The 25,533-nt window shown below is 50.1% G+C and overlaps 1 protein-coding gene across 4 annotated transcripts in view; it reads left to right on the top strand.

The window, feature by feature from the left end:
- Positions 1-25,533, top strand: part of LOC118091861 (mitogen-activated protein kinase kinase kinase 3) — a 112,811-nt gene that overhangs the window by 65,433 nt on the left and 21,845 nt on the right. For 3 of the 4 annotated variants that reach the window (XM_060280931.1, XM_060280929.1, XM_060280930.1), the window contains exons 4-9: positions 6,928-6,971; positions 9,439-9,538; positions 17,916-18,029; positions 19,665-19,776; positions 23,060-23,193; positions 24,655-24,728. In XM_060280931.1, the coding sequence (XP_060136914.1) occupies positions 6,928-6,971; positions 9,439-9,538; positions 17,916-18,029; positions 19,665-19,776; positions 23,060-23,193; positions 24,655-24,728 (578 nt within the window). Of the gene's footprint in view, positions 1-6,927; positions 6,972-9,438; positions 9,539-10,783; positions 11,767-17,915; positions 18,030-19,664; positions 19,777-23,059; positions 23,194-24,654; positions 24,729-25,533 lie in introns of those variants that run through there. The other variant, XM_060280928.1, reaches the window with a different exon arrangement.

The following is a 25,533-nucleotide window of genomic DNA, read 5'->3' on the forward strand; positions in this document are numbered from 1 at the left end:
AAGGAATCTCCTGGACTTCCCTCCTCCCCTTTGTGGGCCCTGTTGTTAATCATTTCCTCCTGCATCTCTTTTAATAATCTAAATCTTCTATCTCTCCACTGTATCCAAAATTCACCATTAAACTACAAGTGATATTCCAACCCTACTAACGATTTCAACTGTTTACAATGGTCTTGAAGGTAATGTCAGGGGTTGTTGCGACTACTCTAGAGTAACGACTTTCCGCATGCTTGTCTTTTAACAGTCTTTATTGGTGCACTCTATTTACAGTGTAACGGGGTGTTGGAAACATGTCTGCTTATTCCGATCCAGAATCCGGCACTGCCCCCCTGCGCGACTTCCCCCAACATAATAGCCTCGGGACAGTGAATCTCCTCCCCTTTCTCCTCCTCTGTAATTCCGGAACCAGGGGAAAAGCTCCACGCTCCGTGCTTTCCCTTTCCGCCTCTCTCTCTTCCCTCCTGTGGAGCCGGGGCTCTCCCATGCTGCCAGAGACCTAGCACTCTCTCTCCGCTTCCTGACTAGCCTCTTCAGAGCCCATCGCTGCTTGGGGAGGAGCTACTCCCGATGCAAGGGGGAGGTTCTCTATACTCTCTTCCCCTTACATCCAACTTTTAAATTTCCCCTGTTCCTTGTTAAAAGTTTGGTCTTCCTGATTTCTGATTCTTCCGGTCATTTTAGCCATTTTGGCACAGTCCATCAACTTGATCTGCCATCCTTCTCTGGTAGGGACTTTTATCTTCTTTCCATCGCTGGCACCGACAGTAGGTGGAGCCAGACCCAACGACAAGCAGAGCCAACTAACTCTGGTCTCCCAGAGTGACCAGAGTCAGTTGGCTCTGCTTGTCGTTGTGACTGGCTCCACCTACTGTCGGTCTTCCCCATACCACAGTGATGCACACCTGCTTGATAGAAGCTCAAAATGCGCCTGTCCGTGTCCACACACATCCTCCAAGGTGTCACTAGATCCGACGGCTGCTGAAAAGGATCCAAGATGTTAAGCAAACCCGCGGGCTCCCTAACAGCTGCGGTGATGTCTGATGACCTAGTGAGATTTTGTCGGCTTGGTGCTGGGTGGATTAACATTTTATGAAAGGTGACGGGTGAAGGCAGAGGCCCATCCTGGAACGATCTGAAGAACAGCTTGAAAGTCGGGATTTGTTCAACGAGTTGTGTGCTTTCTTTTGCAAAAAGTTGCACATTCCTTGTTTTCGTTTTTCACACGTTCCCATACCTACCAAGTTCCAGTGGGAGAAATAAGGGACCGGACCGGAAGTAGCAGACCGGAAGTAGCGCTGCCGCCATTTTGGAACTGGGCGGAGCATGCTCAGAAGCGACTTTTGATGCTGCACTGCCCAGTTCCAAAATGGCCGCCGCACCAGAAGTCGCAATGCAGCCATTTTGGAACTGGACAGAGCTGCATCAAAAGTCGCTTCTGAGCATGCTCCGCCCAGTTCCAAAATGGCCGTCGCACCAGAATAAACCGGGGAAAAACAAAAAAAAATCCGTTTTTTCAGCTGAGAACAACTAGGAAAACGGGGGTTTCCCGGGGAATACGGGAGACTTGGCAGCTATGCATGTTCCACACACACAGGTTATTTTCTCAGATTTCTGGCCGCCCCTCTTTCCAAGCTCTCTGTACCATCCCCCCCTTCCCTCTCCCCTCCTTGTACCAACCATTCATTTGTGGGAGACCCGAAGCAAAGGTTCGCCGTGAAACTGCTTTGTACTTTTTAGCAGCTGATGGTTGCAGCAGGTGTCAACAGGGGAGTGTGGAAATAAGCCGCCTTGCCTTCTGACAACTGTGTTGTGTGTGGATGCATGTATGTGTGTATAAAAATGGCAAGGAGGAGGAGAGCTGCTTAGCCATTCCTTGGCCTTGCTGTTCTCCAATCGAGATAGCTCTCCTCCCCTGCCATCTATCTTTCCTCTGTGGGATTTTGTTTGTGCATTGACCATCCCATGGGGCAGAAAAGCCACCTGGGCAGGGGTGGAATTCATTTAGAGTAGAGAAATGTTAAGCAAGTGAAAAAAGGTGAGGCATCCACACACACTTATCAGCTTCCAATAGCTCCCTCACAAAGTGGCATTTGCAAAAGGGACTACCAGCAAATGTGCTTCCATGTAACATAGTTCGGTCCTGTGTGTGTTGCCCAACATTTTGTCTGCATTACGGAAAAAGGGGTTGTAGTCCATTTCAAGACAGTGGCAGGGACATACCTGCCAAGTTCCGGCCTGAGAAATAAGGGACTGGACCGGAAGTAGCGCTGCCGCCATTTTGGAACTGGGCGGAGCATGCTCAGAAGTGGATTTTTGATGCTGCTCTGCCCTGTTCAAAAATGGCCACCGCACCAGAAGTCGTGCTGCAGCCATTTTGGAACTGGGCAAAGCAGCATCAAAAGTCGCTTCTGAGCATGCTCCGCCCAGTTCCAAAATGGCCGCCGCGCCAGAATAAACCGCGGAAAAAAAAAAAAAACACCCATTTTTTCGGCTGGGGACAGCTGGAAAAACGGGGGTTTCCCGGGGAATACAGGAGACTTGGCAGCTATGGGCAGGGATGGCACAGATGGTTTTGCCCATCTTAGGCTTTCTGCTACCCATAATGCCTCTCACGCCTTGGCCAGATTGCCCTTCTGCTACCCATAATGCACCACACCCTCTGGCCAGAATGCCCTCTGCTCTCCTTTATATCTGTGCTCATCTGTGCACAGAAAACATTTGGTTCCTCTCCGCGAGTTTCCGAACAGCCCACTGCAACTTTTAACTGCGTACTCTGTGTTTTATTATAAACAGCAGCTATTTCTTCAGGGAATGCTGCATGAGATCATGATTCACCTCATTCAGAGACGCTTTGTTATGATTATTTTTTTCTCTCTCCCCAGTTTTTTCCAACAGTTCTCATAATCTAAACCAGCCAGCTTGGCTCTTTCCACACCTCCTTCCAAAGCTGTAATGAAAGCTGAGCAGAAATTCGCTAGATCCTTGTGTGTGTACATATATATATGTTACATGCATCAAATGTAAACATACATCAAAACAGTGGTCGCCATGGTTTTTTCCTCCCTTGGGATGAGGCCATCTTCTTCCTGCCCTCGTTTTCTAAAAGACAGGCGTACATACCAGCGATTCCACTGCTAATGTAGCCGTCAGTCTTGCTCCTCCCCCCCTCCTTCTTTAGGTTATCTTGTGGAGGGTGGACCTATCAAGGACTATTCGTCTTGAGGGCTATACATCACCTCCAGGTTTAGAGGCAGAGTTGCTGGGGAAGAACATCAGACAAAGCCCTTTCCCTGTAAGCAACTGGCTGACAGCTTTGGAAAATGGGATGCTGGACTAGGCGGTCCCTTTGCAGGATGCTTCTCGCGTTCTAACGGGCTGCCTTCCTTTTATTGCTATTCCCAGAAGTCATAGACTTGTAGATTTGCAAGGGACACCGAGGTTCATCTAGTCTAACCCCGTGCAATGCAGGAATCTCAGCTAGATCATACAGGATAGGTGGCCATTCAACCTCTGCTTAAAAACCTCCAAGGAAGGAGAGTCCACAACTTCCCTGGGGAGTCTGTTTCACTGTCGAACAGCTCTTACTGCCCAAGTCTTGCTTACTGCGATCGGCCTTGGTGGTGGCTTCCAGCAAAATCTCATGGAGCGCTTGCAGTATCTCGCTGGAAGCTGCCGTACGACCCCGCTGGGGACGCTGGGCATTGCCCCATGGTATTCCGTCGCCCGAGGTGGCTGCTTCCGTGGGCCGGCCCTGGTGGGGGTCAAAGGCCAAGGTGGCCAGATCGATGGTTGCGACTTCTTACGCCTTCCTTTTGCACTTCCAGCCACATAAATGTTGGACGTCTCTACAGACAAAAACACTCATTCCCACCCTTGCTTTTACCCTGCAAAGGGGTGCAGGATCCATCCGTTTCAAATGAAGTTGGTCTTTGGGGCCCTTTTTCTCAAATAGTTCTTTTCCTAGTGAGCGGCACTTGAGTGCAGGGGAAGTTGAAGCCCTGCAAATCTTTTCTAGCCCCCCCACCCCTTCTTCTGCATCTGGCTCTCTCGCATTTCTCTCCTCGCCAGCCAAGTGCTGTTATGTGAGAGGCGGCTGGTGTGTTTTCTTTGGCCCTCGGCCAGAGGAGGTCACTGTTGTTGTTATTGTTTCATTCCGGAGAAAAAGGATGCAGTCATTATTTCCCCCCTCTTCTGGGGCTCTTCTGGGGCTGTTTTAAACAAGTGCTCTGGCGATTTCCAGCAACACGTTGTTCCTAAACAGAGTCGTTCTGGTCAGCAGAAACGGCATCAAGTCTTGCGGGCGGGGATGGCGGCTCAAAGCTCTCTTGCTCAGCGAAGCAAACAGCACTCATTGCACAAAACCTCAGATTTCTGTGCCTGGTAATTCTATAGGATGTTTCCAGGACATATGATTTGCATGGGGAGGGCTTTGGCTCAGAGGTAGAGCATCCACTTTACATCCAGGAGGTCTCAGGTTCAATCCCCAGCGTCTCCAGGTAGGGCTGAGAGAGACTCCTGCCTGCCTGAAACCCTGGAGAGCTGCTGCCAGTCAGTGAAGACAATACTGAGCTAGATGGGCCAATGATCTGACTCAGCACAAAGCAGCGTCCTCTCTTGCCCCTTTTGCATTTTGTAGCCAGGATCAAGGAGGCCACGTGACTTGTGAGCAGAGCAACGGGGAGGGAGCCACCTGTATGCGAATTTTTGTGTGTGGATCATTGTTGTTGTTGTTATTATTATTATTTAAATTTATACACTGCCCTATACCCGGGGGTCTCAGGGCAGATTACAAAATAAAATCAAGATACAGTCGTGCCTTTGATCCCGAACGTCTTGCGAGTCGAATGTCTTGGCTCCTGAACGTCGCAAACCCAGAAGTGGGTGTTCCAGTTTGCAAACATTCTTCGGAACCCGAACGTCCCAACACGACTTCCGCGGCTTCCGATTGGCTGCAGGAGCTTTCTGCAGCCAATCAGAAGCCGCACCTTGGTTTCTGAACGTTTTGGAAGTTGAATGGACTTCCGGAACGGATTCCGTTCCACTTCCGAGGTGCCACAGTATAAAACCACAAAATACATAATCGAAATAAAAACAACAACCCAATAGCCTCCCCCTCCCCCACAAAAAAAGCACATTTTAAAAAGGGCATAGGATGTAAATCAGATCAAGCAAAGTCCTGGTTAAAAAGGAACGTTTTTGTCTGGCGCCTAATGGTGTATAATGAAGGCACCAAGCGAACTGCCCTGGGGAGAGCATTCCACAAATGGGGAGCCACTGCAGAGAAGGCCCATTCTCGTGTTGCCACCCTCCTTGTGGTTTTTTTTTTCTTTTTAAAAGCTGTATCAGTAACCAGAACATCACAAAATAGTGGCAGTTTTCAAGTTCTTCAAAACCCTGAGGAAGTGTAGGATGGGAGCATGGAAACTGCCAACTGCGCTCTGGGCAAAATACGAGTAAAAGATAAGGAGCGTTTTCAGGAAGAGACGTCACCCCTCTCTCTCCCATCTAGGAATTCTCCTTATTTGATAGTAAGCAACGTGTGGCTGATCTTTCCAAGCCCTGCTTTATCCAGCGTAGGGAATACATTTTTTCCCCATCCAGAAAATAAAGGAAGGGAGGAGAGAGATGAGGCTGTAATTTATTTTTGTATTTATTTATTTATTTTAAAAAATCTATTAATAGCGAGGCCCTCCAACCAATGGGCTTTGCTGCTCAGTTTCAGGCTGCAATAAATGTGTACGCTTGCTAGGGATGTGGGGGAAATTCAGTTCGTGTTGAACCTAACCCAGACTTTCTGAAATTTCATGCAAACCAGCCACCGCTTCGAAATTTGCAGTGCATTTCTCTAGCCGTGTAATGTCCACAAAAATACACATTTGCTAGGGTAAATGTAAAACACTTAGACATTTTGCCACAATGAAGGAATACAGTATATGCATATTCTTAAATAATATAAAATATGCATAAAGACATGTGCATTTTAAAAAAACATACAAAGTTGCATTACACCAGGAAAAATTGCTGTGCAAAAAATAATAATTGTGTATTAGGAGAAATTGCAAGGGGGGGGGGGTTGCATATTAGAAGAAATTTGCACTGCTGGTGGATTTTCATGAGGACTTTAAAAAGAATTGTGAATTGCAAACTTACGCGGCAATGTGGAAAACTGAATTTAAGTCTAGAAAAAATGAGAAACCAAGAGAAGCCGAAATATACCCGACTGCTTGTGCCTATGAAGTGGAGAGACAAAACCCCAGGACGGCATCTCTAGGGTGTGTTGGGAAGCAGGACTTTGTCCGTGGTCCATCCCTTAAAGGCTTACAAACTTTGGCCATCTGCTCCTTCTAGAACTCTAGAACTCTTTCCTGGAAGCCCAGCAAAGAGATCTCTGGTCCAGAATGGTCCTGTACCACTTGGAGCTACAACTCCCATCATCTCTAGACATTGGCTGGACTACCTGGGGCTGGCGGGGGTTGGACTCAACCAACAGTTTTCTTCCGTGTTGGGTCTCTAGGTTTTCTTGGACTGCGGCTCCCTTCACCACTAACCATTGGCCATTATGGCAGAGGCTGATGGGAGTTGGGGTCAAGCAGCGTCTAAGGGGCCAGAGGTTCCCCATCCCTGCTTCAGAGAATGTTCAAAGTGCTTGGTGTACTTTATCCACCTTGGAGCTTCTAAGCAACCCTGCAGGGCAGCTTGCTATTATTCTCCCCACTTTGCAGATGGAGGGGAGGCAGACTGAGGCCGAGGTCGGCTCACTTAAGAGTAAGAGACTCACTTAAGAGTAAGAGAGATCTAGTGAGAGCACTGTAAAGTGGAGATTTGGGTCTGGGGGGGGTGTCCAGATTTGTGTAGCCCAGGGGTTTTTTGCCACTATGCTACATCGGCTCTGTAGCTAATGAGTTTCTATCTCTTTTTGTTCCTCAGTTGCGGAATGCGAGGATCAAATTTGACCACGATGGAGAGAAAAGGTACCTTCTCTGGCTGCATAAAGACTAATGTGTGTCATTGTTTTTCGTTAAATTGTATAAAGCCCAGAGTCGTTCTCCCTTCCATTAATTGTTCACACGTATAGAGAGAAACTCCCCGTCCTTCAGGATCCTTAAAAACGGAAAGGAGTAACCCATACTAACAATATGCTAATTTGTTTAAAACTGATTGACTGGTTGAGTTTAATTTAATTGCATGCAATTTTGTTATGTATATTTGCTTTTCAGAACTGGTGGCTTCATCTATATTTTCATAATTGCATCCCGTTGACTTTTTTTTTTAAAGTCTGTTGATTATAATTATTTAGACAATTCTTTAAATATTTTGTATTAATTTATATAAGCCAATATATTAACCTGTATATAAATCTTGTTGAATATCCATTAAGAACTGAGTGCAGCTTTTCTCAACTGTTGATGAGACCTACCCAAGCTCTCCTTGCAGCTAACTTTTAACTAATCAATTAATTTGGTTGTAAGTCGCTTTGGGTTGCCCTGGGCAAAATAAAGAGCCGCCAACAAATTTAATTATTATTAATAATAACAATAAAAGTAGAAATTAACTTGGACATTTTATTTGATTTGTAAGTTTTAATTTATAATTTCAATAATTTTTTATATATACTGTATATAAAAATAGAAATTAACTACTTAATTAACCCTTGCTCTTACGGAAGGCACAGGGGCCTTATTCTGCTTTGACGTAACCCAGCAACGGGGCAGTGTGGTTTCCATCGAGAATACACCTGGTGTCAGGCTCCTTGTAAACCTTCCAGCTTTGCCTTCTGCCCAGGGAGATTTTTATGCCTTCAAAATTGACAAGGGGCGGGGTTATGAGGACCTTGTAAGCTCCAGTAACAGGGCTTGGCTGGGGGAGGTCAGGTCACAATTCTGGGCAGTCTTCAATAACCTGGATTCTAATTCCACTGCCCACTTAACTTGCTGTCATTTGTAAAAAAACATGCACAATATCAGCATTGACGTGAGTTTCCTGGGGGGGGGGGGAATCTGATGCAGATAACAACAACAATGGTTATTTATTTTTGCTTATTTCGTGAAATTTATATACAGACTGATTGTAAAACAAAAAAACCTCAAAGCATTTTTTATACCACTGCATTTATCCATATGCATTACATTTATATACCACCAAAAACCTCAAAGAGTTTTTTAAAAATACCACTACATTTACCTGTAGGGACCCAGGTGGTGCTGTGGGTTAAACCACAGAGTCTAGGGCTTGCTGATCAGAAGGTCGGTGGTTCGAATCCCTGCAATGGGGTGAGCTCCCATTGCTCGGTCCCAGCTCCTGCCCACCTAGCAGTTCGAAAGCATATCAAAGTGCAAGTAGATAAATAGGGACCGCTCCGGCAGGAAGGTAAACGGCGTTTCCGTGCGCTTCTCTGGTTTGCCAGAAGTGGCTTTGTCATGCTGGCCACATGACCCGGAAGCTGTCTGTGGACAAACGCTGGCTCCCTCGGCCTATAGAGCGAGATGAGCGCCGCAACCCCAGAGTCGGACACGACTGGACCTGATGGTCAGGGGTCCCTTTACCTTTACCTTTTTACATTTACCTGTATGTATTTACATTTATATACCACCTGCCCCCCAAGAGGCGATAGAGCGTTCTCCCCCTCCCCATTTTATCCTTACAACAGCTTAGGCTAAGAGGCAGTGGCTGGCTCAAGGCAGCTTCATGGCCAAGTGGGTTTTTGAACCGTGCTGCCCCAAGTCCAAGCGCAACACCCTAACCACTAAATCACTCTGGCTCGCATGTGCAAATTAGATCAATTTGCATAGATTAATCTGCATGAGAAATCCATCACTTTGCATTGATCCAACACAGCTTATACAGTCATACCTCGGGTTATAGACGCTTCAGGTTGCATCCCGTGCCATTCTCGGAAGTACCCGAACGGGTTACTTCTGGGTTCCGGCAATCGCGCATGCGCAGAAACACTAAATCGCACTTTGCGCATGCGCAGAAGCACCAAATCGCACGTACACAGATGCAGCGCTGCGGGTTGCGAACGTGCCTCCTGCACAGATCACGTTCGCAACCCAAGCATCCACTGTATTTTTACTTGTATTTAGCAAGCAAAGAAAAATACTTTGAAAACCACCTGTCTTGCCTAATACTGTATGAGCAAATGGCATGCGTTCATTAGCCTTATCCTGAGTCAGACCGTTGGTCCATCTAGCGCAGTATTGTCTGCACTGACTGGCAGTAGCTCTCCAGGATTTTGGACAGGGGGTTGAATATTCTGCATGCCAAGGAAATGCTCTGCCACTGAGCTACGGCCTTTCCATCCTTGTCCATTGCCACTTACAAACTGGGAAATATCCCAAAGAAAAGTGAAAGCAATGGAAGAATGCCCTGCTGCTCCACGTTACTGAGCAGAGGCAGAGTGACACTTTAAATAACAAAACGCCTATTATTTCCCTGCAGGATTATGCAGTTCCAGAGGCCAGTTAAGTTCAAAGAAGTTCTGCAGAAAGCCATGGACGCGTTTGGGCAGATGATGGACTTGCAATACGCCAACAACGAGGTTGGTTTGCTTGCTTGCATGTATGTATGTATGTGTGTGTGCTTAAAACAATCTCCTCTCTGCAAGGTGGGTTACAGCAAACTAAGATAGTTTCCCTAGAGCTTGTTGGTTGGTTTTTGTTTTTTTTAAAATTAAACTGTGTATATATCTTGTTAGGACGCGGGTGGCGCTGTGGGTTAAACCACAGAGCCTAGGGCTTGCCGATCAGAAGGTCGGCGGTTCGAATCCCCGCGACAGGGGGATAATGACACATGGCACAAATATTTAAGGTTAACAGGCTAAAAAAGGCCACAACTTTATTTGTTACAGATGATGGCTTAGGCATTGGATCTAACCGACTATATCTGACTCCAGCCCGTCTGCAGGGAGTCCGGGAAGGGTTAACCACCAGTTGGGGGAGTTCTGCCAATGCACATCAACTAGGAGCTCCCCTGGGGGTCACTGATAGGGGTCGTGCCTTAGGCCCTAACCTCCCTAGGCTTCGGACAGGACCACGCCCCCTGGAATCCTTTAATGGAATACCCTTCAATATGGGGGGCAGGTGATGCCGCTGCCTCCCCTCTTCTCTTCTCCAGAAATATTCAAATGCCTAACCGCCAAATCTTAAAAGTTGTGACAATTTGCTGTGAGGTAGGCGAAAACCAAGTGGCTGGTGCCAATTTGCCATGTGGAAAAGTTCCTACCAGGCCCCTCAATGGCGACCAACCGAAGTCCATAGCAAGGTCAAAAGAGATGAAAACCTTAAAGGGCAGGAGGGTGGGGAAACCGGAGCAGCTGGAAGCCGGAAAGAGAGAGAGATCTCCCAGCTGCGTCCTGCCTTTATCGGAAAGCCACACCCCCAGACCAACCAGATTGGTTGGTGTTATGTACTGAGCTGAATCCTAGAACAATAGGATTCAGAATCAGCAGGAGCTACCCAATCCAACTCCAGGTGGAAGTGAATCCGCAACCTGATTGGCCTGCTGGAGCAGCCAATCAGGCGGCTGGCAGAAGTGAATCTGCTACCTGATTGGCCTGTAGGAGCAGCCAATCAGGCTGCAGGCAGAAGTCAATCCACAATATAATTGGCCCACAGGTGTAGCCCTGAAGTAGCCAATCACGCAAGGCCCATTGTGTAAATAATGTATATAAGCAGATGGTTTTGGGAAAAGAGCCATTCGTCTTCTCTTCTTCTCCTTGATGAATATGAGCTGAATAAAGAGCATGAAATTCACTCTCGACTCCGAGTATATTTCACTGGCGACGAAGGTGGGATCCTGCTGAGCTGACCGCCACCACGCACTGCACCGCAGCACCGCCACCTGCTGCACCGCTGCATCGCACCGTGCATCCAGGCTTCAGCTCCAGGACCCAAGGAACCCAGAATGGCAACCGACAGCAGCTTCTTGCCATTCAAACCAGCATCAGGAGACTGGGAAGGGTACGCCGCCCGTTTCAACTTCCTCCTGCAAGCGAAAGAAGTCACCAACGATGCCATGAAGAGGGCGACATTCTTCAGCGTCTGTGGAGAGGAGACGTTTGTAATCGCCCGGGCTCTCCTTGCACCTAGTGATGTCGCTACCGTCTCTTACAAAACAATAATGGAACGGCTGAAGGAGCACTTTTCACCACAGCCCTCGGTGGTAGCTTGCCGAAATGCCTTCTACGCAAAGCGGCAAGCCCCGGGGGAAACCATAACTGGGTTTGTGACCTCCCTCCGCCAAGCCGCCCGGTTATGCAACTTCTCAGAGTTGGAGAACATGCTTCGTGACCGCCTCGTCGGTGGCCTGAGGGACGAGATGTTGCAACGACGCCTCTACGCCAAAAAAGACCTCACGTTCCAGATTGCTCTGGAGGAAGCCCTGGCAACCGAAGCCGCCGAGAGGTCAACGCAAGAGGCACGACCGGCCCCGCCATCCCAACCGAGGGTCTACCACGAAGACCTCACTGACGAATCCGAATCTGACAGGGAGGAAGTACACCGAGTACAGCGGCGCACTCAAGCAGCACACACACCACAGCAGCCTCGACGAGAAGGAGGGAACTGTGCAAGCTGCGGGGAGAACCACGAGAGGAGGACCTGTCGTTTCCGCAACGCAGAGTGCAGGCAGTGCAGAAAATTGGGACACATCGCCCGGGTGTGTCGGGCTCGACTCACCCGTCGACAAGCATCAGATGACCGACCCAGGAGCCCCAGGTCACACGGCACCATGCACCAAGGCAACTCGACGGAGATCACGGACTACCAGGTATTCCAGTTGCCCCATCCCAGCACAGAGAAAATTTATATAGAGGTACAGATAGAGGGAGCCCCATGCCGCATGGAGCTGGACACGGGTTCAACTCTATCCATAATCTCGGCCCGAACATTAAGGGAACTGTGCCCTAATGGGGGTCCCAAACTAAGGCCGGCCCCATTCACCCTCCGGGACTTCCAGAAACGTAAGGTCCCTACAATGGGGGTGGGGACCTTCAGGGTGCAATATCGAGGGCGAAAGCAACAATTGGACTTGCTGGTAGTTAAGGGCCCCTACGTTAGCTTACTGGGACTGGCATGGTTTGGACCTCTGGGGCTAGCCGTTACCGGGGTGAACCGCACTAGCTTACAAGTGGACGTGGACGCCATATGCAAAGAGTTTCCAGGGGTTTTCGATGGGGCATTGGGACGATATACAGGACCCCCCATTGCCCTACAGCTAGACCCCGCTGTACGACCCATCAGGCACAAGGCTCGCCGGGTCCCGTTCGCCCTGAAACCCCGCATAGACGAGGAATTGGACCGGCTCGTGGAGCAAGGAGTGCTGGAGCCGGTGCCCAACGCCCCCTGGGAAACTCCAATTGTCACACCCGTCAAGCCTAACGGTTCGGTCCGCATCTGTGCAGACTACAAATGCACCATAAACAAGGCTCTCACGGCCCATGCATACCCAGTGCCAGTGGTCAGCCATGTCCTCGCCACCCTGGCTGGGTCAAAAATCTTTGGCAAACTGGACTTGGCCCAAGCGTATCAACAGTTGCCTGTGGACGAAGCCACAGCAGAGGCTCAGACGATTGTGACGCACAGAGGGGCATTCAGAGTAAAGCGGCTGCAATTTGGCGTTAGCGTGGCACCAGGCATATTCCAGAATCTAATGGACTCCCTCCTTAAAGGGATTCCTGGCGTCACCCCCTTCTTCGATGATGTACTGATCGCCGGGCCCACACCAGAGGAATTTGAGGACCGCCTCCGCTCCGTCCTGCACCGTTTCCAGACGGCGGGCCTCAAGGTGAAGCGGGAAAAGTGTTTACTGGGAGTGCCGCAGGTGGACTTTCTGGGATTTAAGGTGGACGCAGAAGGGGTCCATCCAACCGGTGACAAGGTACGGGCCATTTGTGAGGCCCCAGCGCCCAAGAGCAAGCCCGAACTTCAGTCATTCTTGGGACTATTGAACTTTTACCATGCCTTCCTTCCCCATAAGGCAGCGGTAGCGGAGCCCCTACACAGACTCCTAGATAAAAGGGCCCCTTGGGTGTGGGGCCAGCGACAAAGGGCCGCATTCCAGGCAGTCAAGGACTTACTCGTCTCGAACTCGGTCTTGGCACACTTCGACGAGAGGCTGCCAGTGGTGCTGGCATGCGACGCCTCTCCCTATGGCATCGGCGCTGTCCTGGGACACCAACTCCCGGATGGAAGAGAGGTGCCGGTGGCATACTTCTCCCAGACGCTTGCTGCAGCCGAACGAAACTACTCACAGATTGACAAGGAGGGTCTGGCAATCGTGAAGGGCGTAAAAAAATTCCATGATTTCTTGTACGGGCGGCCCTTTACCATAGTGACTGACCACAAGCCGTTGCTTGGCCTGTTTGCCCCCGAGAAGCAGACCCCCCAAGTGTTGTCTCCACGTGTCCTCAGGTGGTCAATTTTCCTTGCCGGCTACCAGTATGCACTAATCCACCGCCCTGGGAAGGCGATGGGCCACGCAGACGCACTCAGCAGGCTACCACTACCAGAAACAGGCCCCGACCCAGCGCCTGCGCAAGAGGTTATGACCCTGGAGCTGCTTCCCGACCGACCCATTCAGGCACAAGAAGTTGCGCACCATTCCACAAAAGATAGGGTCATCTCCCGGGTCCTGGACTGGGTGTGGCGAGGATGGCCCAGCAGCAGCCCCGGGCCAGAATTCGCTGGCTACACAAACCGCAAACATGAACTGTCGGCCCACAAGGGGTGCCTGTTATGGGGAAGCAGGGTTGTTGTTCCCCAGCCCCTCCGCAAAAGGGTCCTCACAGCCCTACACGAGACACACCCAGGGGTAGTGAGGATGAAGGCCCTTGCCAGGAGTTATGTGTGGTGGCCGGGGATTGACAGAGAGATAGAGGCCTGGGTCCAACACTGCCAGACCTGCCAAGAATCCCGCCCGGATCCCCCAAGGGCCCCAGTCCAGCCCTGGGAGTCCGCCCGACATCCATGGTCACGCTTGCACGTGGACTTCGCTGGCCCCTTCCAGGGAAAAACATTCTTCATAGTGGTGGATTCCTACACCAAATGGCTGGAGGTCGCACTGGTACCGTCCACTTCTACGGCGGCAGCCATCCGGGTACTACGTAAGCTGTTTGCAACCCACGGGCTCCCTGACACCCTCGTCTCGGACAATGGAACCGCATTCACGTCAGAGGAGTTCCAGACCTTCACAGCGCAGAACGCCATCCGCCACATCCGCTCAGCACCATTCCACCCTGCCACCAATGGCCAAGCGGAGCGCATGGTGCGGACCACCAAGGACAGCCTCCGCCGCATAACACAAGGGGACTGGGAATACCGCCTTGCCGCATTTCTTCTAGCACAGCACAGCACCCCAAGCACAACGACGGGCCGGAGCCCAGCTGAACTACTCATGGGCCGGCGCCTTGCAACTAGACTGGACCGACTTCACCCCGACAGAGCTCAGGATGAGGTAGTGGTGGGGAAAGGCAGGAACCCCCGGACATTTGTGGCCCAGGATCCAGTGTATGCAAAGAATTTTGGGGCAGGCCCAGCATGGGTACCCGCCACAGTCACCAAGGTGACCGGTCCCGTGTCGTACGAGGTACTAACGGAAGGGGGGCAATGTTGGCGCCGCCACTGCGACCAGCTACGGCGACGATTCCCAGGAGGAACCCGGGAGGAGAGCGGGACAGAGGGGTCCCAAGGGGACAGCAGGGCAGTGAGGCCTGTAGAGCGAGAGGGGTGGGCAGGGGAAGCAGAAGCAGTAGGCACAGAGGGGCGCCCCGAGGCTGGAAGGACACCGGAACCAGAGTCACAACCTAGTGGTTCAGTGGCGCCAGACCAGACAGCCCCGGCACAGCCAGCAGCCTCGGAACACGAGCCAGAACCAGAACCCCTGACCAAGGAACACCCCAGGCCACAACGCACACGGAGGCGGCCAGCAGACCTTGGGGACTACGAATGCAACTTCCCGGGCAGGACTGGAACTTAGAGGGGAGGGGTGTTATGTACTGAGCTGAATCCTAGAACAATAGGATTCAGAATCAGCAGGAGCTACCCAATCCAACTCCAGGTGGAAGTGAATCCGCAACCTGATTGGCCTGCTGGAGCAGCCAATCAGGCGGCTGGCAGAAGTGAATCTGCTACCTGATTGGCCTGTAGGAGCAGCCAATCAGGCTGCAGGCAGAAGTCAATCCACAATATAATTGGCCCACAGGTGTAGCCCTGAAGTAGCCAATCACGCAAGGCCCATTGTGTAAATAATGTATATAAGCAGATGGTTTTGGGAAAAGAGCCATTCGTCTTCTCTTCTTCTCCTTGATGAATATGAGCTGAATAAAGAGCATGAAATTCACTCTCGACTCCGAGTATATTTCAGTTGGCCTGGCCAGTGACGCAGCAGGGAATCCCCCAGTCGCACAGGGCTGGCCAACCACCCCCTGCGCACGTGGGGAGGCCGTGAGAGCCCGCAACACCACCTCTTCTTTAAGGCGGAAGTGGCTTTGTTGATAGAGTTGGGTCATCTAATCCAAATTTTTTTCAAGGTGCTTTTATTATTTTCTCAGGTAGGCTCCCCGCTCCCCAGCCAGCCGCCCCTCAGTTCCATGTAAATCTCGCTTGGAAACCTGCAGAACTCCCCGCAACCTGCTTCCTTTCTTATTCTCAGGCTGAAAAACGCATGTTTTTGCATGGGAGCGGGAGTAGCAGCACATCGGCCAAACCCCCTCTACCTCTCTTAATATATTTCATCTGTCTTCTTCACCCTCACAGGCTCAAACCTTGAGAAGCTTAGCAAGGTGATGAATCAGCACGCGGCAAATCATGCCCCCCTTTACCCCCCCACCACCATCACGGGTGCCCTGGCTCATTTACTTAGCTGTTCAGTTTTACCGGCTGTAGGAACGCTTTGCTCCGTTTCCTGAGCCTGCAACCTGCCAACTCTCTCTCTCTCTCCCTCTGGTTTACGTGTGTCTATATTTAGGTCCGTGTCTGGTAGGGAACGTTCATGTAAAGAGCAGCTTCGTTGGCAGGCGAGGCAGAAAACCTTCTCGCTAGACACAAGCATTAGGCAAAAGGACCACAGGAAGAAGTTTTCAAACACGGCGTCTCTTTTTGGCGTCTCGATAACCAGGCACGGGACCACATAGAACATTGGTGGAAAGGCTCCTAAGTCCGTAGGACATTTTATTCCAAGCAGAGGCATTTTTTGGGAAGGCCTGTGTAGGTTTGGGGGTGGAGGATAGGGGGCGAGGTTAGGGGGACGGCCAGGGAACTGCCCCCAAAGTCCGGGTCCAAATTCTAGGCAAGACTGATGGGGGGGGGGAGGAATGTTCAAATACAAAGTTGGAATGGGTGGAATACTCCCATTGTTCACAAAACTAACTCCATGTTGCTTTCTCATATGCATATTCACAAGTCTGTTCTGTCCCATTTTGGCATTACCTGTGGATTTGTGTTTTCTTAAAAATATTTTATTACGAAACACATGCTTAAAAACATACTTCATCTCCATGCACACAATTATAAATGTATTTTAAAGCACCGCAGTACCTTTTTTTGAGCAGAGAACCTTCATCGCAAATTATGAAGAAGTGCAAAATCTTAAGGATAACCGTTGTTCTTTTTCTTTATTAAATTTGCATACCGCTCTTCAGCTGAAAAAACAACAACATTAAAATGCAGAATAAGTACACAGAATACATAATAAAAGTAAAACCAGAGGCAAAGCAATACCCCCAAAAAACATATTTAAAAGACATAGCGTGCCAATCAGCCAAAGGCCTGGCTTCACATTCTGCACTTTTATAAGGTCTCTCTTTAATTAAGTTCCAATCCATATATTAGTCTGGGAGAGGACCTGATTCGAATCCCAGCCTCAACACCAGAAATCATTTGGTTGGGAAGTTGGAGACGCCCTGCATTTCGGGACACAGCTTTCTCCCTCTGTGATAATTTCCCCTCTATCTCATAAATACATTTTTATTGTACGTTACAAATTTTTAGCTGCTCTCCCTGGTGTTTTTAAATTGCATGTTGATTTTGCCTCTTTGTGGACTGATCTGCTTTTAAATTATATTGTGAGCTGCCGTCAGTGTTTATTTTAGACAGATGGAAGTTTTCCTAATAATAATAATCGCAAATAAAATCTGTGTCTCCTCGACCGCATAGCTGAAGCACGCTATTTTCTGAACTGAAATTGGAGCAGTATTTATATCAAAAATAAATACTCTTCTACCTTGCTCTCAGAGGAGCCCATCTCTTTCTTCCCCTTTCTAAATCAGTCACTTGTCTGAACAAACCTGGAAGGAGACAAAACCCAGAGCAGGGAATCATGCAGAGACACAACGGGCAGCTTCTTTGGTGGTTAGACACTCGGGGCTTGCAGGGAAACCTGTAATTATCTGATGAATTAAATAACCGATTTAATTCTTTGGGCATGCTAAGAGTTCTCTCCCAGCACACGACCGTGCCCCTCAGCCCAGCGTTCAGAAGCAGCTGCCTTTAAGAAGCACGCCTGTCTTGTTTTTAAACCGACAAACTACGCAAGAGCAGTTGGATGCTGTCTTGCTGGGTAGCATCTGAAACTCAGATCCAAGTCTCCCGAGTGTTTTATTTACTTTTTCCAAACAGGTCTTCCCTCCAGCGGAGCCAGCGGCGCTTCTGCACCTTCCCTTTCGCAGGCCGTTGTTTTGATAACTTTTATCCGATTCCTCCGGGGGGGGGGGGGATGCTATCTTGGAAGAGAAGGTCAAAGCGCCCAGATGTTTGGCTGCTATTTTCTGCCGGGGGCCTCGGGTTGCTTTTGCCGTGCCCCGGGTCTTAACTGCCCACCTCCCCGCCAGTTCCCAAGACCCCGGCTGCTCTCCGGCTTCCTCTGTTTGCTCTTGTTTGTAACTCAGCTGCAACGACGGTGTTTGTTCAATCTTTTTCCAGCTCCTGATTCCCCTGAAATCCCAGGAAGACTTGGACCGGGCAGTGGAACACTTGGACCTCAGCCCTTCTCTGAAGAGCCTAAAAGTGTTTGTGAAAACGGCAAAGAAAACAAACGTGAGAGAGCGGCTGAGCTTTTCCCACCCGACCCCCCTTCCTCCTCCTTCCATTTGTGTACAAAGCAAAAGGCGATGCTCTTGTCCCAGGGAGTCAAAACGCTCTTGCGTGTTTGAATGATGTATCACGTGGCAAATGTGTCACAAGGGCACCCTCTTAGAACTGGAATCTGGTTGTTTCGGGGGGGGGGGTTGTTCACTCAGCTCTGCTTTGGAGTCCATTTTTCTCTGCCCCATAGCCCTTCCATGATGCAGTTGCCGTCCTGTTAGCATCTAGCAGCCCTCAAGCAAAATCCAGCCTGTTTTGGGATTTGGGATAAGGAGATAAGTGTTTCCTTGCAGAATCAGACCAAGGATTCACCTATACCAGGCATCCCCAAACTTCGGCCCTCCGGATGTTTTGGACTACAGTTCCCATCATCCCTGGCCACTGGTCCTGTTAGCTAGGGATCATGGGAGTTGTAGGCCAAAGCATCTGGAGGGCCGCAGTTTGGGGGTGCCTGACCTAGACCAAGGTGGGAATGGTTGTGGTGGGGACTTTGTCAGACTGGGGCAGATGGGAGTTTTAGTTCCAGACATCTGAAGGGCGCCCGGTTGGCAAAAAGGCTATTGCGATTAATTCCTCAGCTTAACTGGAAGGATTTCCCCTTGGATGCCCTAGATTCAACCCCATGGCATGACTTTTGTGTGGCAGTGCGATATTTCTCCACACAAGCCTGCACCCTCTAGTTCCCACCCACCAGAACCGAATCTTTCCGTCTCTCTCTCACCTTCCTCGGTTGCCCGGGTCCAGCCACACACCCCTTGCCATTTCAGTCGTACCTCGGTTGACAAACGCCTTGTGACTCGAACGTTTTGGCTCCCGAACGCCGCAAACCCAGAAGTGAGTGTTCCGGTTTGTGAACGTTCTTTGGAACCCAAACGTCCGACGTGGCTTCCGATTGGCTGCAGAAGCTTCCTGCAGCCAGTCGGAAACCGCGCCTTGGTTTTTGAACATTTTGGAAGTCAAACGGACTTCTGGAACAGATCCCGTTCGACTTCTGGGGTACCACTGTATTTTGAAGCTGGAAAACACCATTTCTGGCAGGGGAACAAGTCTCCTCATGTGCCTCCCTGAGCCACTTTAGACAAAGCAAAATGCCTCAGGCTCCCCAGCCTTGGGGCCGGTGATGACTGACCCATAGATCAAAGGGAGCATTTCCCCATCAGCCTCCTTCTGCCCTCCGCCAGAGACAATGGGAGTTGTTGTCCATCCACATGGGTTCAAGTTACAAGAAAGGAGGTTCTGATAAAACACCAGGCAGGAAGAACCTTCGGACAGTAGGAGCTGTTTGACCGTGGAACAGCTGACCTTGGAAAGTGGTGGATTCTCCTTCATTGGAGAATGAATCAATTGGCTCTGCCTGTCGCTGGGTTTGGCGCCACCTACTGTTGGGCTCCCTGCTTTCTGCCCTACCAGTTCCCATGGGCGCCAGCCACTACAGATTAGAGTCCAGTGATATGTTTTGGACCGGGAGACTGAGTCCCAGTTGACCCCGGGCTTTGGCATTCACGCGTATGCCTGGAATATTTTAAGCATCCCTCCCTGCGGAGGAGTCTGAAACCTAACAGCTCCCTCTTCACATACCTTCCGTAGTCTCTGCAACCCAACAACAGCAAGCAGCACGAGATGAGGATATCCAAATCGATGGGAGATATCTTGGGGTCCCTGTACAAAGATGCAGAAAGGACACGGAAGCATTCAACAGGTCGGTGAAACGCAGCTTCTCTTTCTCCCACAGGGTCTGCCAGGGCGGTGACAACCACCGAAAACGGGGCCGCTCCAGCGCCCAGCCCCCTCCCCGAGTGTATTCTGCAACATGCCATTGATGCAGTAACAGTGCATTAGTGATGGATTTCCCTGTCTAATTTCAAGAACCAACTGATTCCAGGGGGCTGGAGCCAAAACACTAAAAGCCCAGTTTCTAGTGCAAGCTAAGCACACTTCTCAGCATTCAACACTCTCAGCAGTGCCCGATCTGATGAGCACAGTCACTGGGCAGGGGTGTGTGGCCGGAGATTTATCTGATTAGTTAAATCTATCTCCACTGTCAGAAGTAGCATGAATACCAGTTTCTGGGAATCACAGTTGATGCATTCTTGGCCTGTTTACCGGTTTCCCATATGCATCTGGCTGGCCAATGTCAGGATGCTGGACTAAATAGGCGTTGGGCCTCATCCAGCAGCTCTGCTCTCAAGGTCTTCAGATTTGACCCCATCCAGTTGCCCAACCGACAAGCTATGCCTTGATGCAACTTGCTGTTTTCCCTGTAGCTGCTCCCACCAAATGCCCCAGTCCTTTGCTGGAGAAGCGGGTCAGCTGCCGCATGTTCCCCCAGTTGCTGACACAAACCAGGGGCCTATAATTTCTGTTTAATTGTCAAAGCTTTCCTCCCTCGACGCTGCCATTGAGACTTTGCCCAGAATTCTGGGATGGTTCTTTCTGAAACAAAATGTGCTGTTACATCGAGTCACTGCAGATGCTTCTTGTACTCAAACAAAGTTAACAATATTTTTTTTTTGCTGTTTTTTCTTTTGACTGCCAGCCTGTTCTCCCTGCCACACACCAACACCAATAACCCAATGGAATTTGGAACTGGTGCCAGTTTGTTGCTGGCAGAACCCATAAACTTCCTGTTCTTCTGTAATGGGGACAACCATTGCTGAACGCAGAGTTTATGGGGCTGCTTTATTATTTATTATTACGAAGGCCAAGGCCTGGATTTTACTGAGTTGTCCTAAATAAATAACTATGGCATTAAGTGCAATTATTATTATTATTATTATTATTATTATTATTATTATTATTATTTATTATTATATGCCTGGGTGGAATGGAAAACTTTCACGGCTGCGGTATAGGCCCTCCAAGACAGGAAATACTGAAAATCAAAATTTCGTTTCCTTTAAACAAAGCAACTTTCTGGTCCTCATGATTATAAGGAGCGGGGGGAGAGGGCCAGGGAGAGATACACCTCAAGTTTTGATAGCAGTCTCTTGGAAGAAAAACGACCCTTGAAATGAAAAGCAGAATTGCAGAATTTGCCTGTCTTACAGCAGAGTTTCAGATACTTTGCAGTAAGGTTTTTGAAAACAAAAAAAAGATAAGTGCAATTTTCAGTGTGTGTGTGTGTACAAATACCGTATTGGCCGGAATATAAGCCGCACCTTTAAAATTCAGGGGGGGGGGAGACAACGGCCAAATATAAGTCGCTGCCTCAAAATTCTGCAGGCACTCACACCCGTTGCATTTTAGCGTATGTCTGTTTCAGCAGCGATATCGTAAAAGCCCATTTTTGTAAGGTCGCAAATTTAAGCCACACTTTAAGTTTTCACGGTCGGAATTTGGAAAAGGCTTACATTCACGCCAATACTGTATTGTTTGCTCAGGTGGAGCTATTACTAGATCACATCCATAGTCTTCCATATACCTGGGGCAGGATCCAGCCTCCTGTTTGGGTGCATGGGGGGGGGGCAACCATATGTGCAGTCAGATTTATAAGGGGTCGCTCGATTGCACAGATGGCGGCTGAGACCCAAGGATAATGGCTACGAGGTACGGAGCGGCTCCCCCTTGTGGCAGACGTCCATGGTGGCGCATGCTGCTGAGCCCCGTGAGTTCCTGGTTCGAGACCCCAGCGCCCCACAAAGTGTGGCACAGATGAGATGTCCTGCTTTGGGTGGCTCTGCTGTTGTTGACACCCGAAGCTGCAGGACTGGCCAGCGGCCGTTCAGGATCCTTATAACTTCGGCAGAACAGAGCCTCTCCTTCCCCTTGCTGGATCTGTGTGAGGAATGACGCCAAGACTGTGGCAATTTTTCCGATGAGCAGCTTTGGGATCTGGCTGCAAAATAACGGCGTGGAAAAAGGACATTGAAAGGCCCCAGGGCCTGCCAGCCTGGAATGGCATCTCTCTTCATGGGACATGCTGTACTTTTTAATAAGCTGGAGCGTTGGAGAACCCAACATATTTCTCTGCCCCTATCTTATTCACTTACTTAATATGTTTATTGCTTTTATAGCCTGCCGTTTTCTCCATGGAGCTCCGAGGGGGGGCATAACTGGTTTCTCCCCCTTCCTCCTTTAGCTCCCTCAAACAACCCTGCGTAGTAGGTTAGGCTGAGAAAAGGGAGTGAGTGGCCGAAGGCCACACCCGGTGAGCTTCGTGGTCGGGTGGAGATTCAAACCCTGGTCTCCCAGGTCCGACACTATTCCTCTCCCTCCCCCCACTCTCTGCCCTTTAACCCTCTCTTTTGAAAGAAATCAAGGGCGGGAGGAAGCCAAGCAGCAGAGGATTAGATTCCTAGATCTCTAAGGAGCTTGTGGAGGGGGGGGCATACATTGGCCTCCTCCCTCCCTCCCGTCTTATCCTCACAACAACCCTGTGAGGAAGATTTTGGCTGATGATCGCTGACCTGTTTTGGTGTGTGCCCCTCCCCCATTTATTTATTTATTTTATTGATAACAGCAGTTGCATAAGTAACATAAAAACCATTCAAATCCTTCCCCCTCCCCGGGGGGTGGGAGGTGAGAAGCCAAAACAGCAGGATCGTATTGCGCATAGCAATACGGCCTAGCGCTAATAGCCCCAAGTACCAACGCATTCTTGTGTGTCGCTCTCTGGATGCACGTCACAAACTTGGTGGCTGAGTGTGGACTCGAACCCGGCTCTTGACTCCCTAGCCATTGCAGCGTACTGTGCTCTGTGTGATTGCAGCCTTGCTGCGGCCCAACAGGGACGGCTTCCTTTGCTGCCATTTGTATGGAGACGTTTGCTCTTAGCATTGCCCCCCCCCACCGCCCCTTCTCTGCTGATAATCGGGGAACCCCTTTGGATCAGCGGGAGAACGCTTGCAGAAGGTCCCAGGCCCTGCCTCCAACATCTCCACTTAAAAACAGGACTCTTGAGTGCCGCGCCGTTACGGAGTCGCTCGCCTTTGCATGGTCCTGGGACTTTCACTTGAATCCCTGGGCCTCTTTCTGTTTTGCAGGCTCCCTGCACACCGGCCGCAGTTCCCCGCCCCCCGGGAGCGTCCCCGAAGAGCAGCAGCAGATTGCGCGCCAGGGTTCCTACACCAGCATCAACAGCGAAGGGGAATTCATCCCCGAGATGATGGACCAAAACGTAAGCTAAAGCCTGGAAGCGATTGCCCTGCCTGGCTTTGTTTGGGGAAGGGTGTAAGCAGGCAAAAAGTGAATGGGTGCCCTTTGCGAAAACAGAGCCTTTGGGTTTTTTTTTTCTCTCTGACCTCCTGGGGTTCTTCCTAAGGGAGGCGCTTCAACCATGTGTCTCTGTCAACACAGACCGTTGGGTAACGGCCCGTTGTTGATGGGAGTTGTAGTCCAACAACGTGGGGGGTCCCCAAGGTTGAAGCACTCTCATGTTGGTCTCCAACCTCATTTCCCTTAGGTTAGGTTGCTTGGGACCAATTTTATCATGTGGCACAGCTGCTCCTGGACCAGTTCAAGTGAAGGGTTGCCTTGGCGAATGTACTACCCGGCATCATCCTAATTATGATTGTTATTCCAAAAGCCTTGCACTTGGACACCTAGCCTGTCAAGGAAGATCATTTTAGAGTCTCTTTCTCCCTGAACTGCCAGCCTTCCGCATGCAGGGAGGTAGCTTTTTATTTGAAAACGGGGGAACGTTCAAATCCCATGCTTTCCTGGACTGCATCCTGAAATGGTATGGTCCAGGAAGGAGCGTATCGCAGACTAATTCTTCATGTCAGAGTTGCACCACAATACAGAAAGTCAGCTGGATTTGCCCAGGCTGAAGGAAGTCGGCCGATCTGCAAGTCTTAATACCCTCCCGTAGTGCCCAATTGGCCTCTTTTTGCATTACCTGGCTTTCCAGATCCGGGGATCCAGATCTTATGGTACATCACTCTGGCTAGACTGAAGCTGGCCTACCATTATTGCCCCTCCACCCAGGAACACAGGAAACCGAATCTGACCATTGGGCCTCACAGCTCACTATGGTCTGCACTGATTTGAAGTGGCTCTCTAGGAGTTCAGGCAGGGAGCTACCCCACGCCAGCCCTACCTGGAGATTCCAGGAACCGAACCCAGGACCCTGTGCATGCAAAGCACGTGGTTGTAGCATTTCTGGCACAGCAACTCCTGATTCGCATGCCCCCTGGCACAAGCTTCGCCGTACTACTTAACTGAAAGGCTGGAGCATTATACCATGGTCCCTGCACTATGGGAAACACCGTCCCTCTGAAAACCAGTTGCTAGGAATCACAAATGGGGAGAGGATTGTTGCAGTCCTGTCCTCCTTGCAGGCTTCCCAGAGAGCGCCCCATTTCCCTTACAAAGCCCCCGGAGGCCGCTCTCGTTGGCAAGGTGAGGTCTTTTTGTTCCGTGATGCTATCGTGACCTCTCTCATATTTTTAACATGACAACGACGAGATCCAAAATCGCTCCGGGTGAGTTTTGGCAGAAGCCGAGCACAGATGTGCAGTGCGCGCCTAGATGCCAAAAAAGGGGGAGCTTTAATTGTTTCTAAATTTTAATGCATCTTTCTCTATCTCTTTCTCTCTCTCTCTCCCCGTGCCCCCTTTCCTCCTTTCCTCTCAAAAAGTTATTGGAGCCTTTCATCAGCCCAAACGACTCGCTCTCGTCAAGCTGTCAATCCCTGGATCGATCTGGAGACAGGTAAGTCAGATATGGTTCCCTTTACAGCTGAGTCCATATCTGCCCACCCAGTCCTTGAGGTCATAGCCTGGATGGTGTCCGGCAGGTGGCAAGATGGGAGGAGAGCCTAGAGGCGCCTCACCATCACTGGAGGTCTTCAAGCAGAAGCTGGAGAGGACCATCTGTTGGGGAAGACCCTCTCTCTCAAGTTTTCCTGCACACTTAGCAAGGAACTGCATACTCTAGAACAGTGTTTCCCAACCTTGTGCCTCCAGCTGTTTTTGGACTACAATTCCCATCATTCCTGACCACTGGTCTTGCTAGCTAGGGATGATGGGAGTTGTAGTCCAAAAACAGCTGGAGGCACAAGGTTGGGAAGCACTGCTCTAGAAGGCCAAGGTCACCTCCACAAGCACTCAAGATGGGTCTCTGCTAGTTTCTCTAGTGATGAAGAACATGAGCTGAGAGGCCTCCACCTCAGATGTCACCTTAGCTGTGAACCAATTGGGTGGCCTACAGCCCTCGCTGACAGTTACAGGAGACGTATGGCCTCGGCCCAATATACCTGAAGGAGCGTCTCCACCTCCATCATTCTGCCCGGACACTGAGGTCCAGCACCGAGGGCCTTCTGGCGGTTCCCTCGTTGCGAGATGCCAAGTTGCAGGGAACTAGGCAGAGGGCCTTCTCGGTGGTGGCGCCTGCCCTGTGGAACGCCCTCCCAACAGATGTCAAAGAGGAAAACAACTACCAGACTTTTAGAAGACATCTGAAGGCAGCCCTGTTCAGGGAGGCTTTTAATGTTTAATAGATTACTGTGGGTTTTTTT

The sequence above is a fragment of the Zootoca vivipara genome, chromosome 12 (assembly GCF_963506605.1).
Source record: "Zootoca vivipara chromosome 12, rZooViv1.1, whole genome shotgun sequence".
Classification (NCBI taxonomy): Eukaryota; Metazoa; Chordata; class Lepidosauria; order Squamata; family Lacertidae; genus Zootoca; species Zootoca vivipara.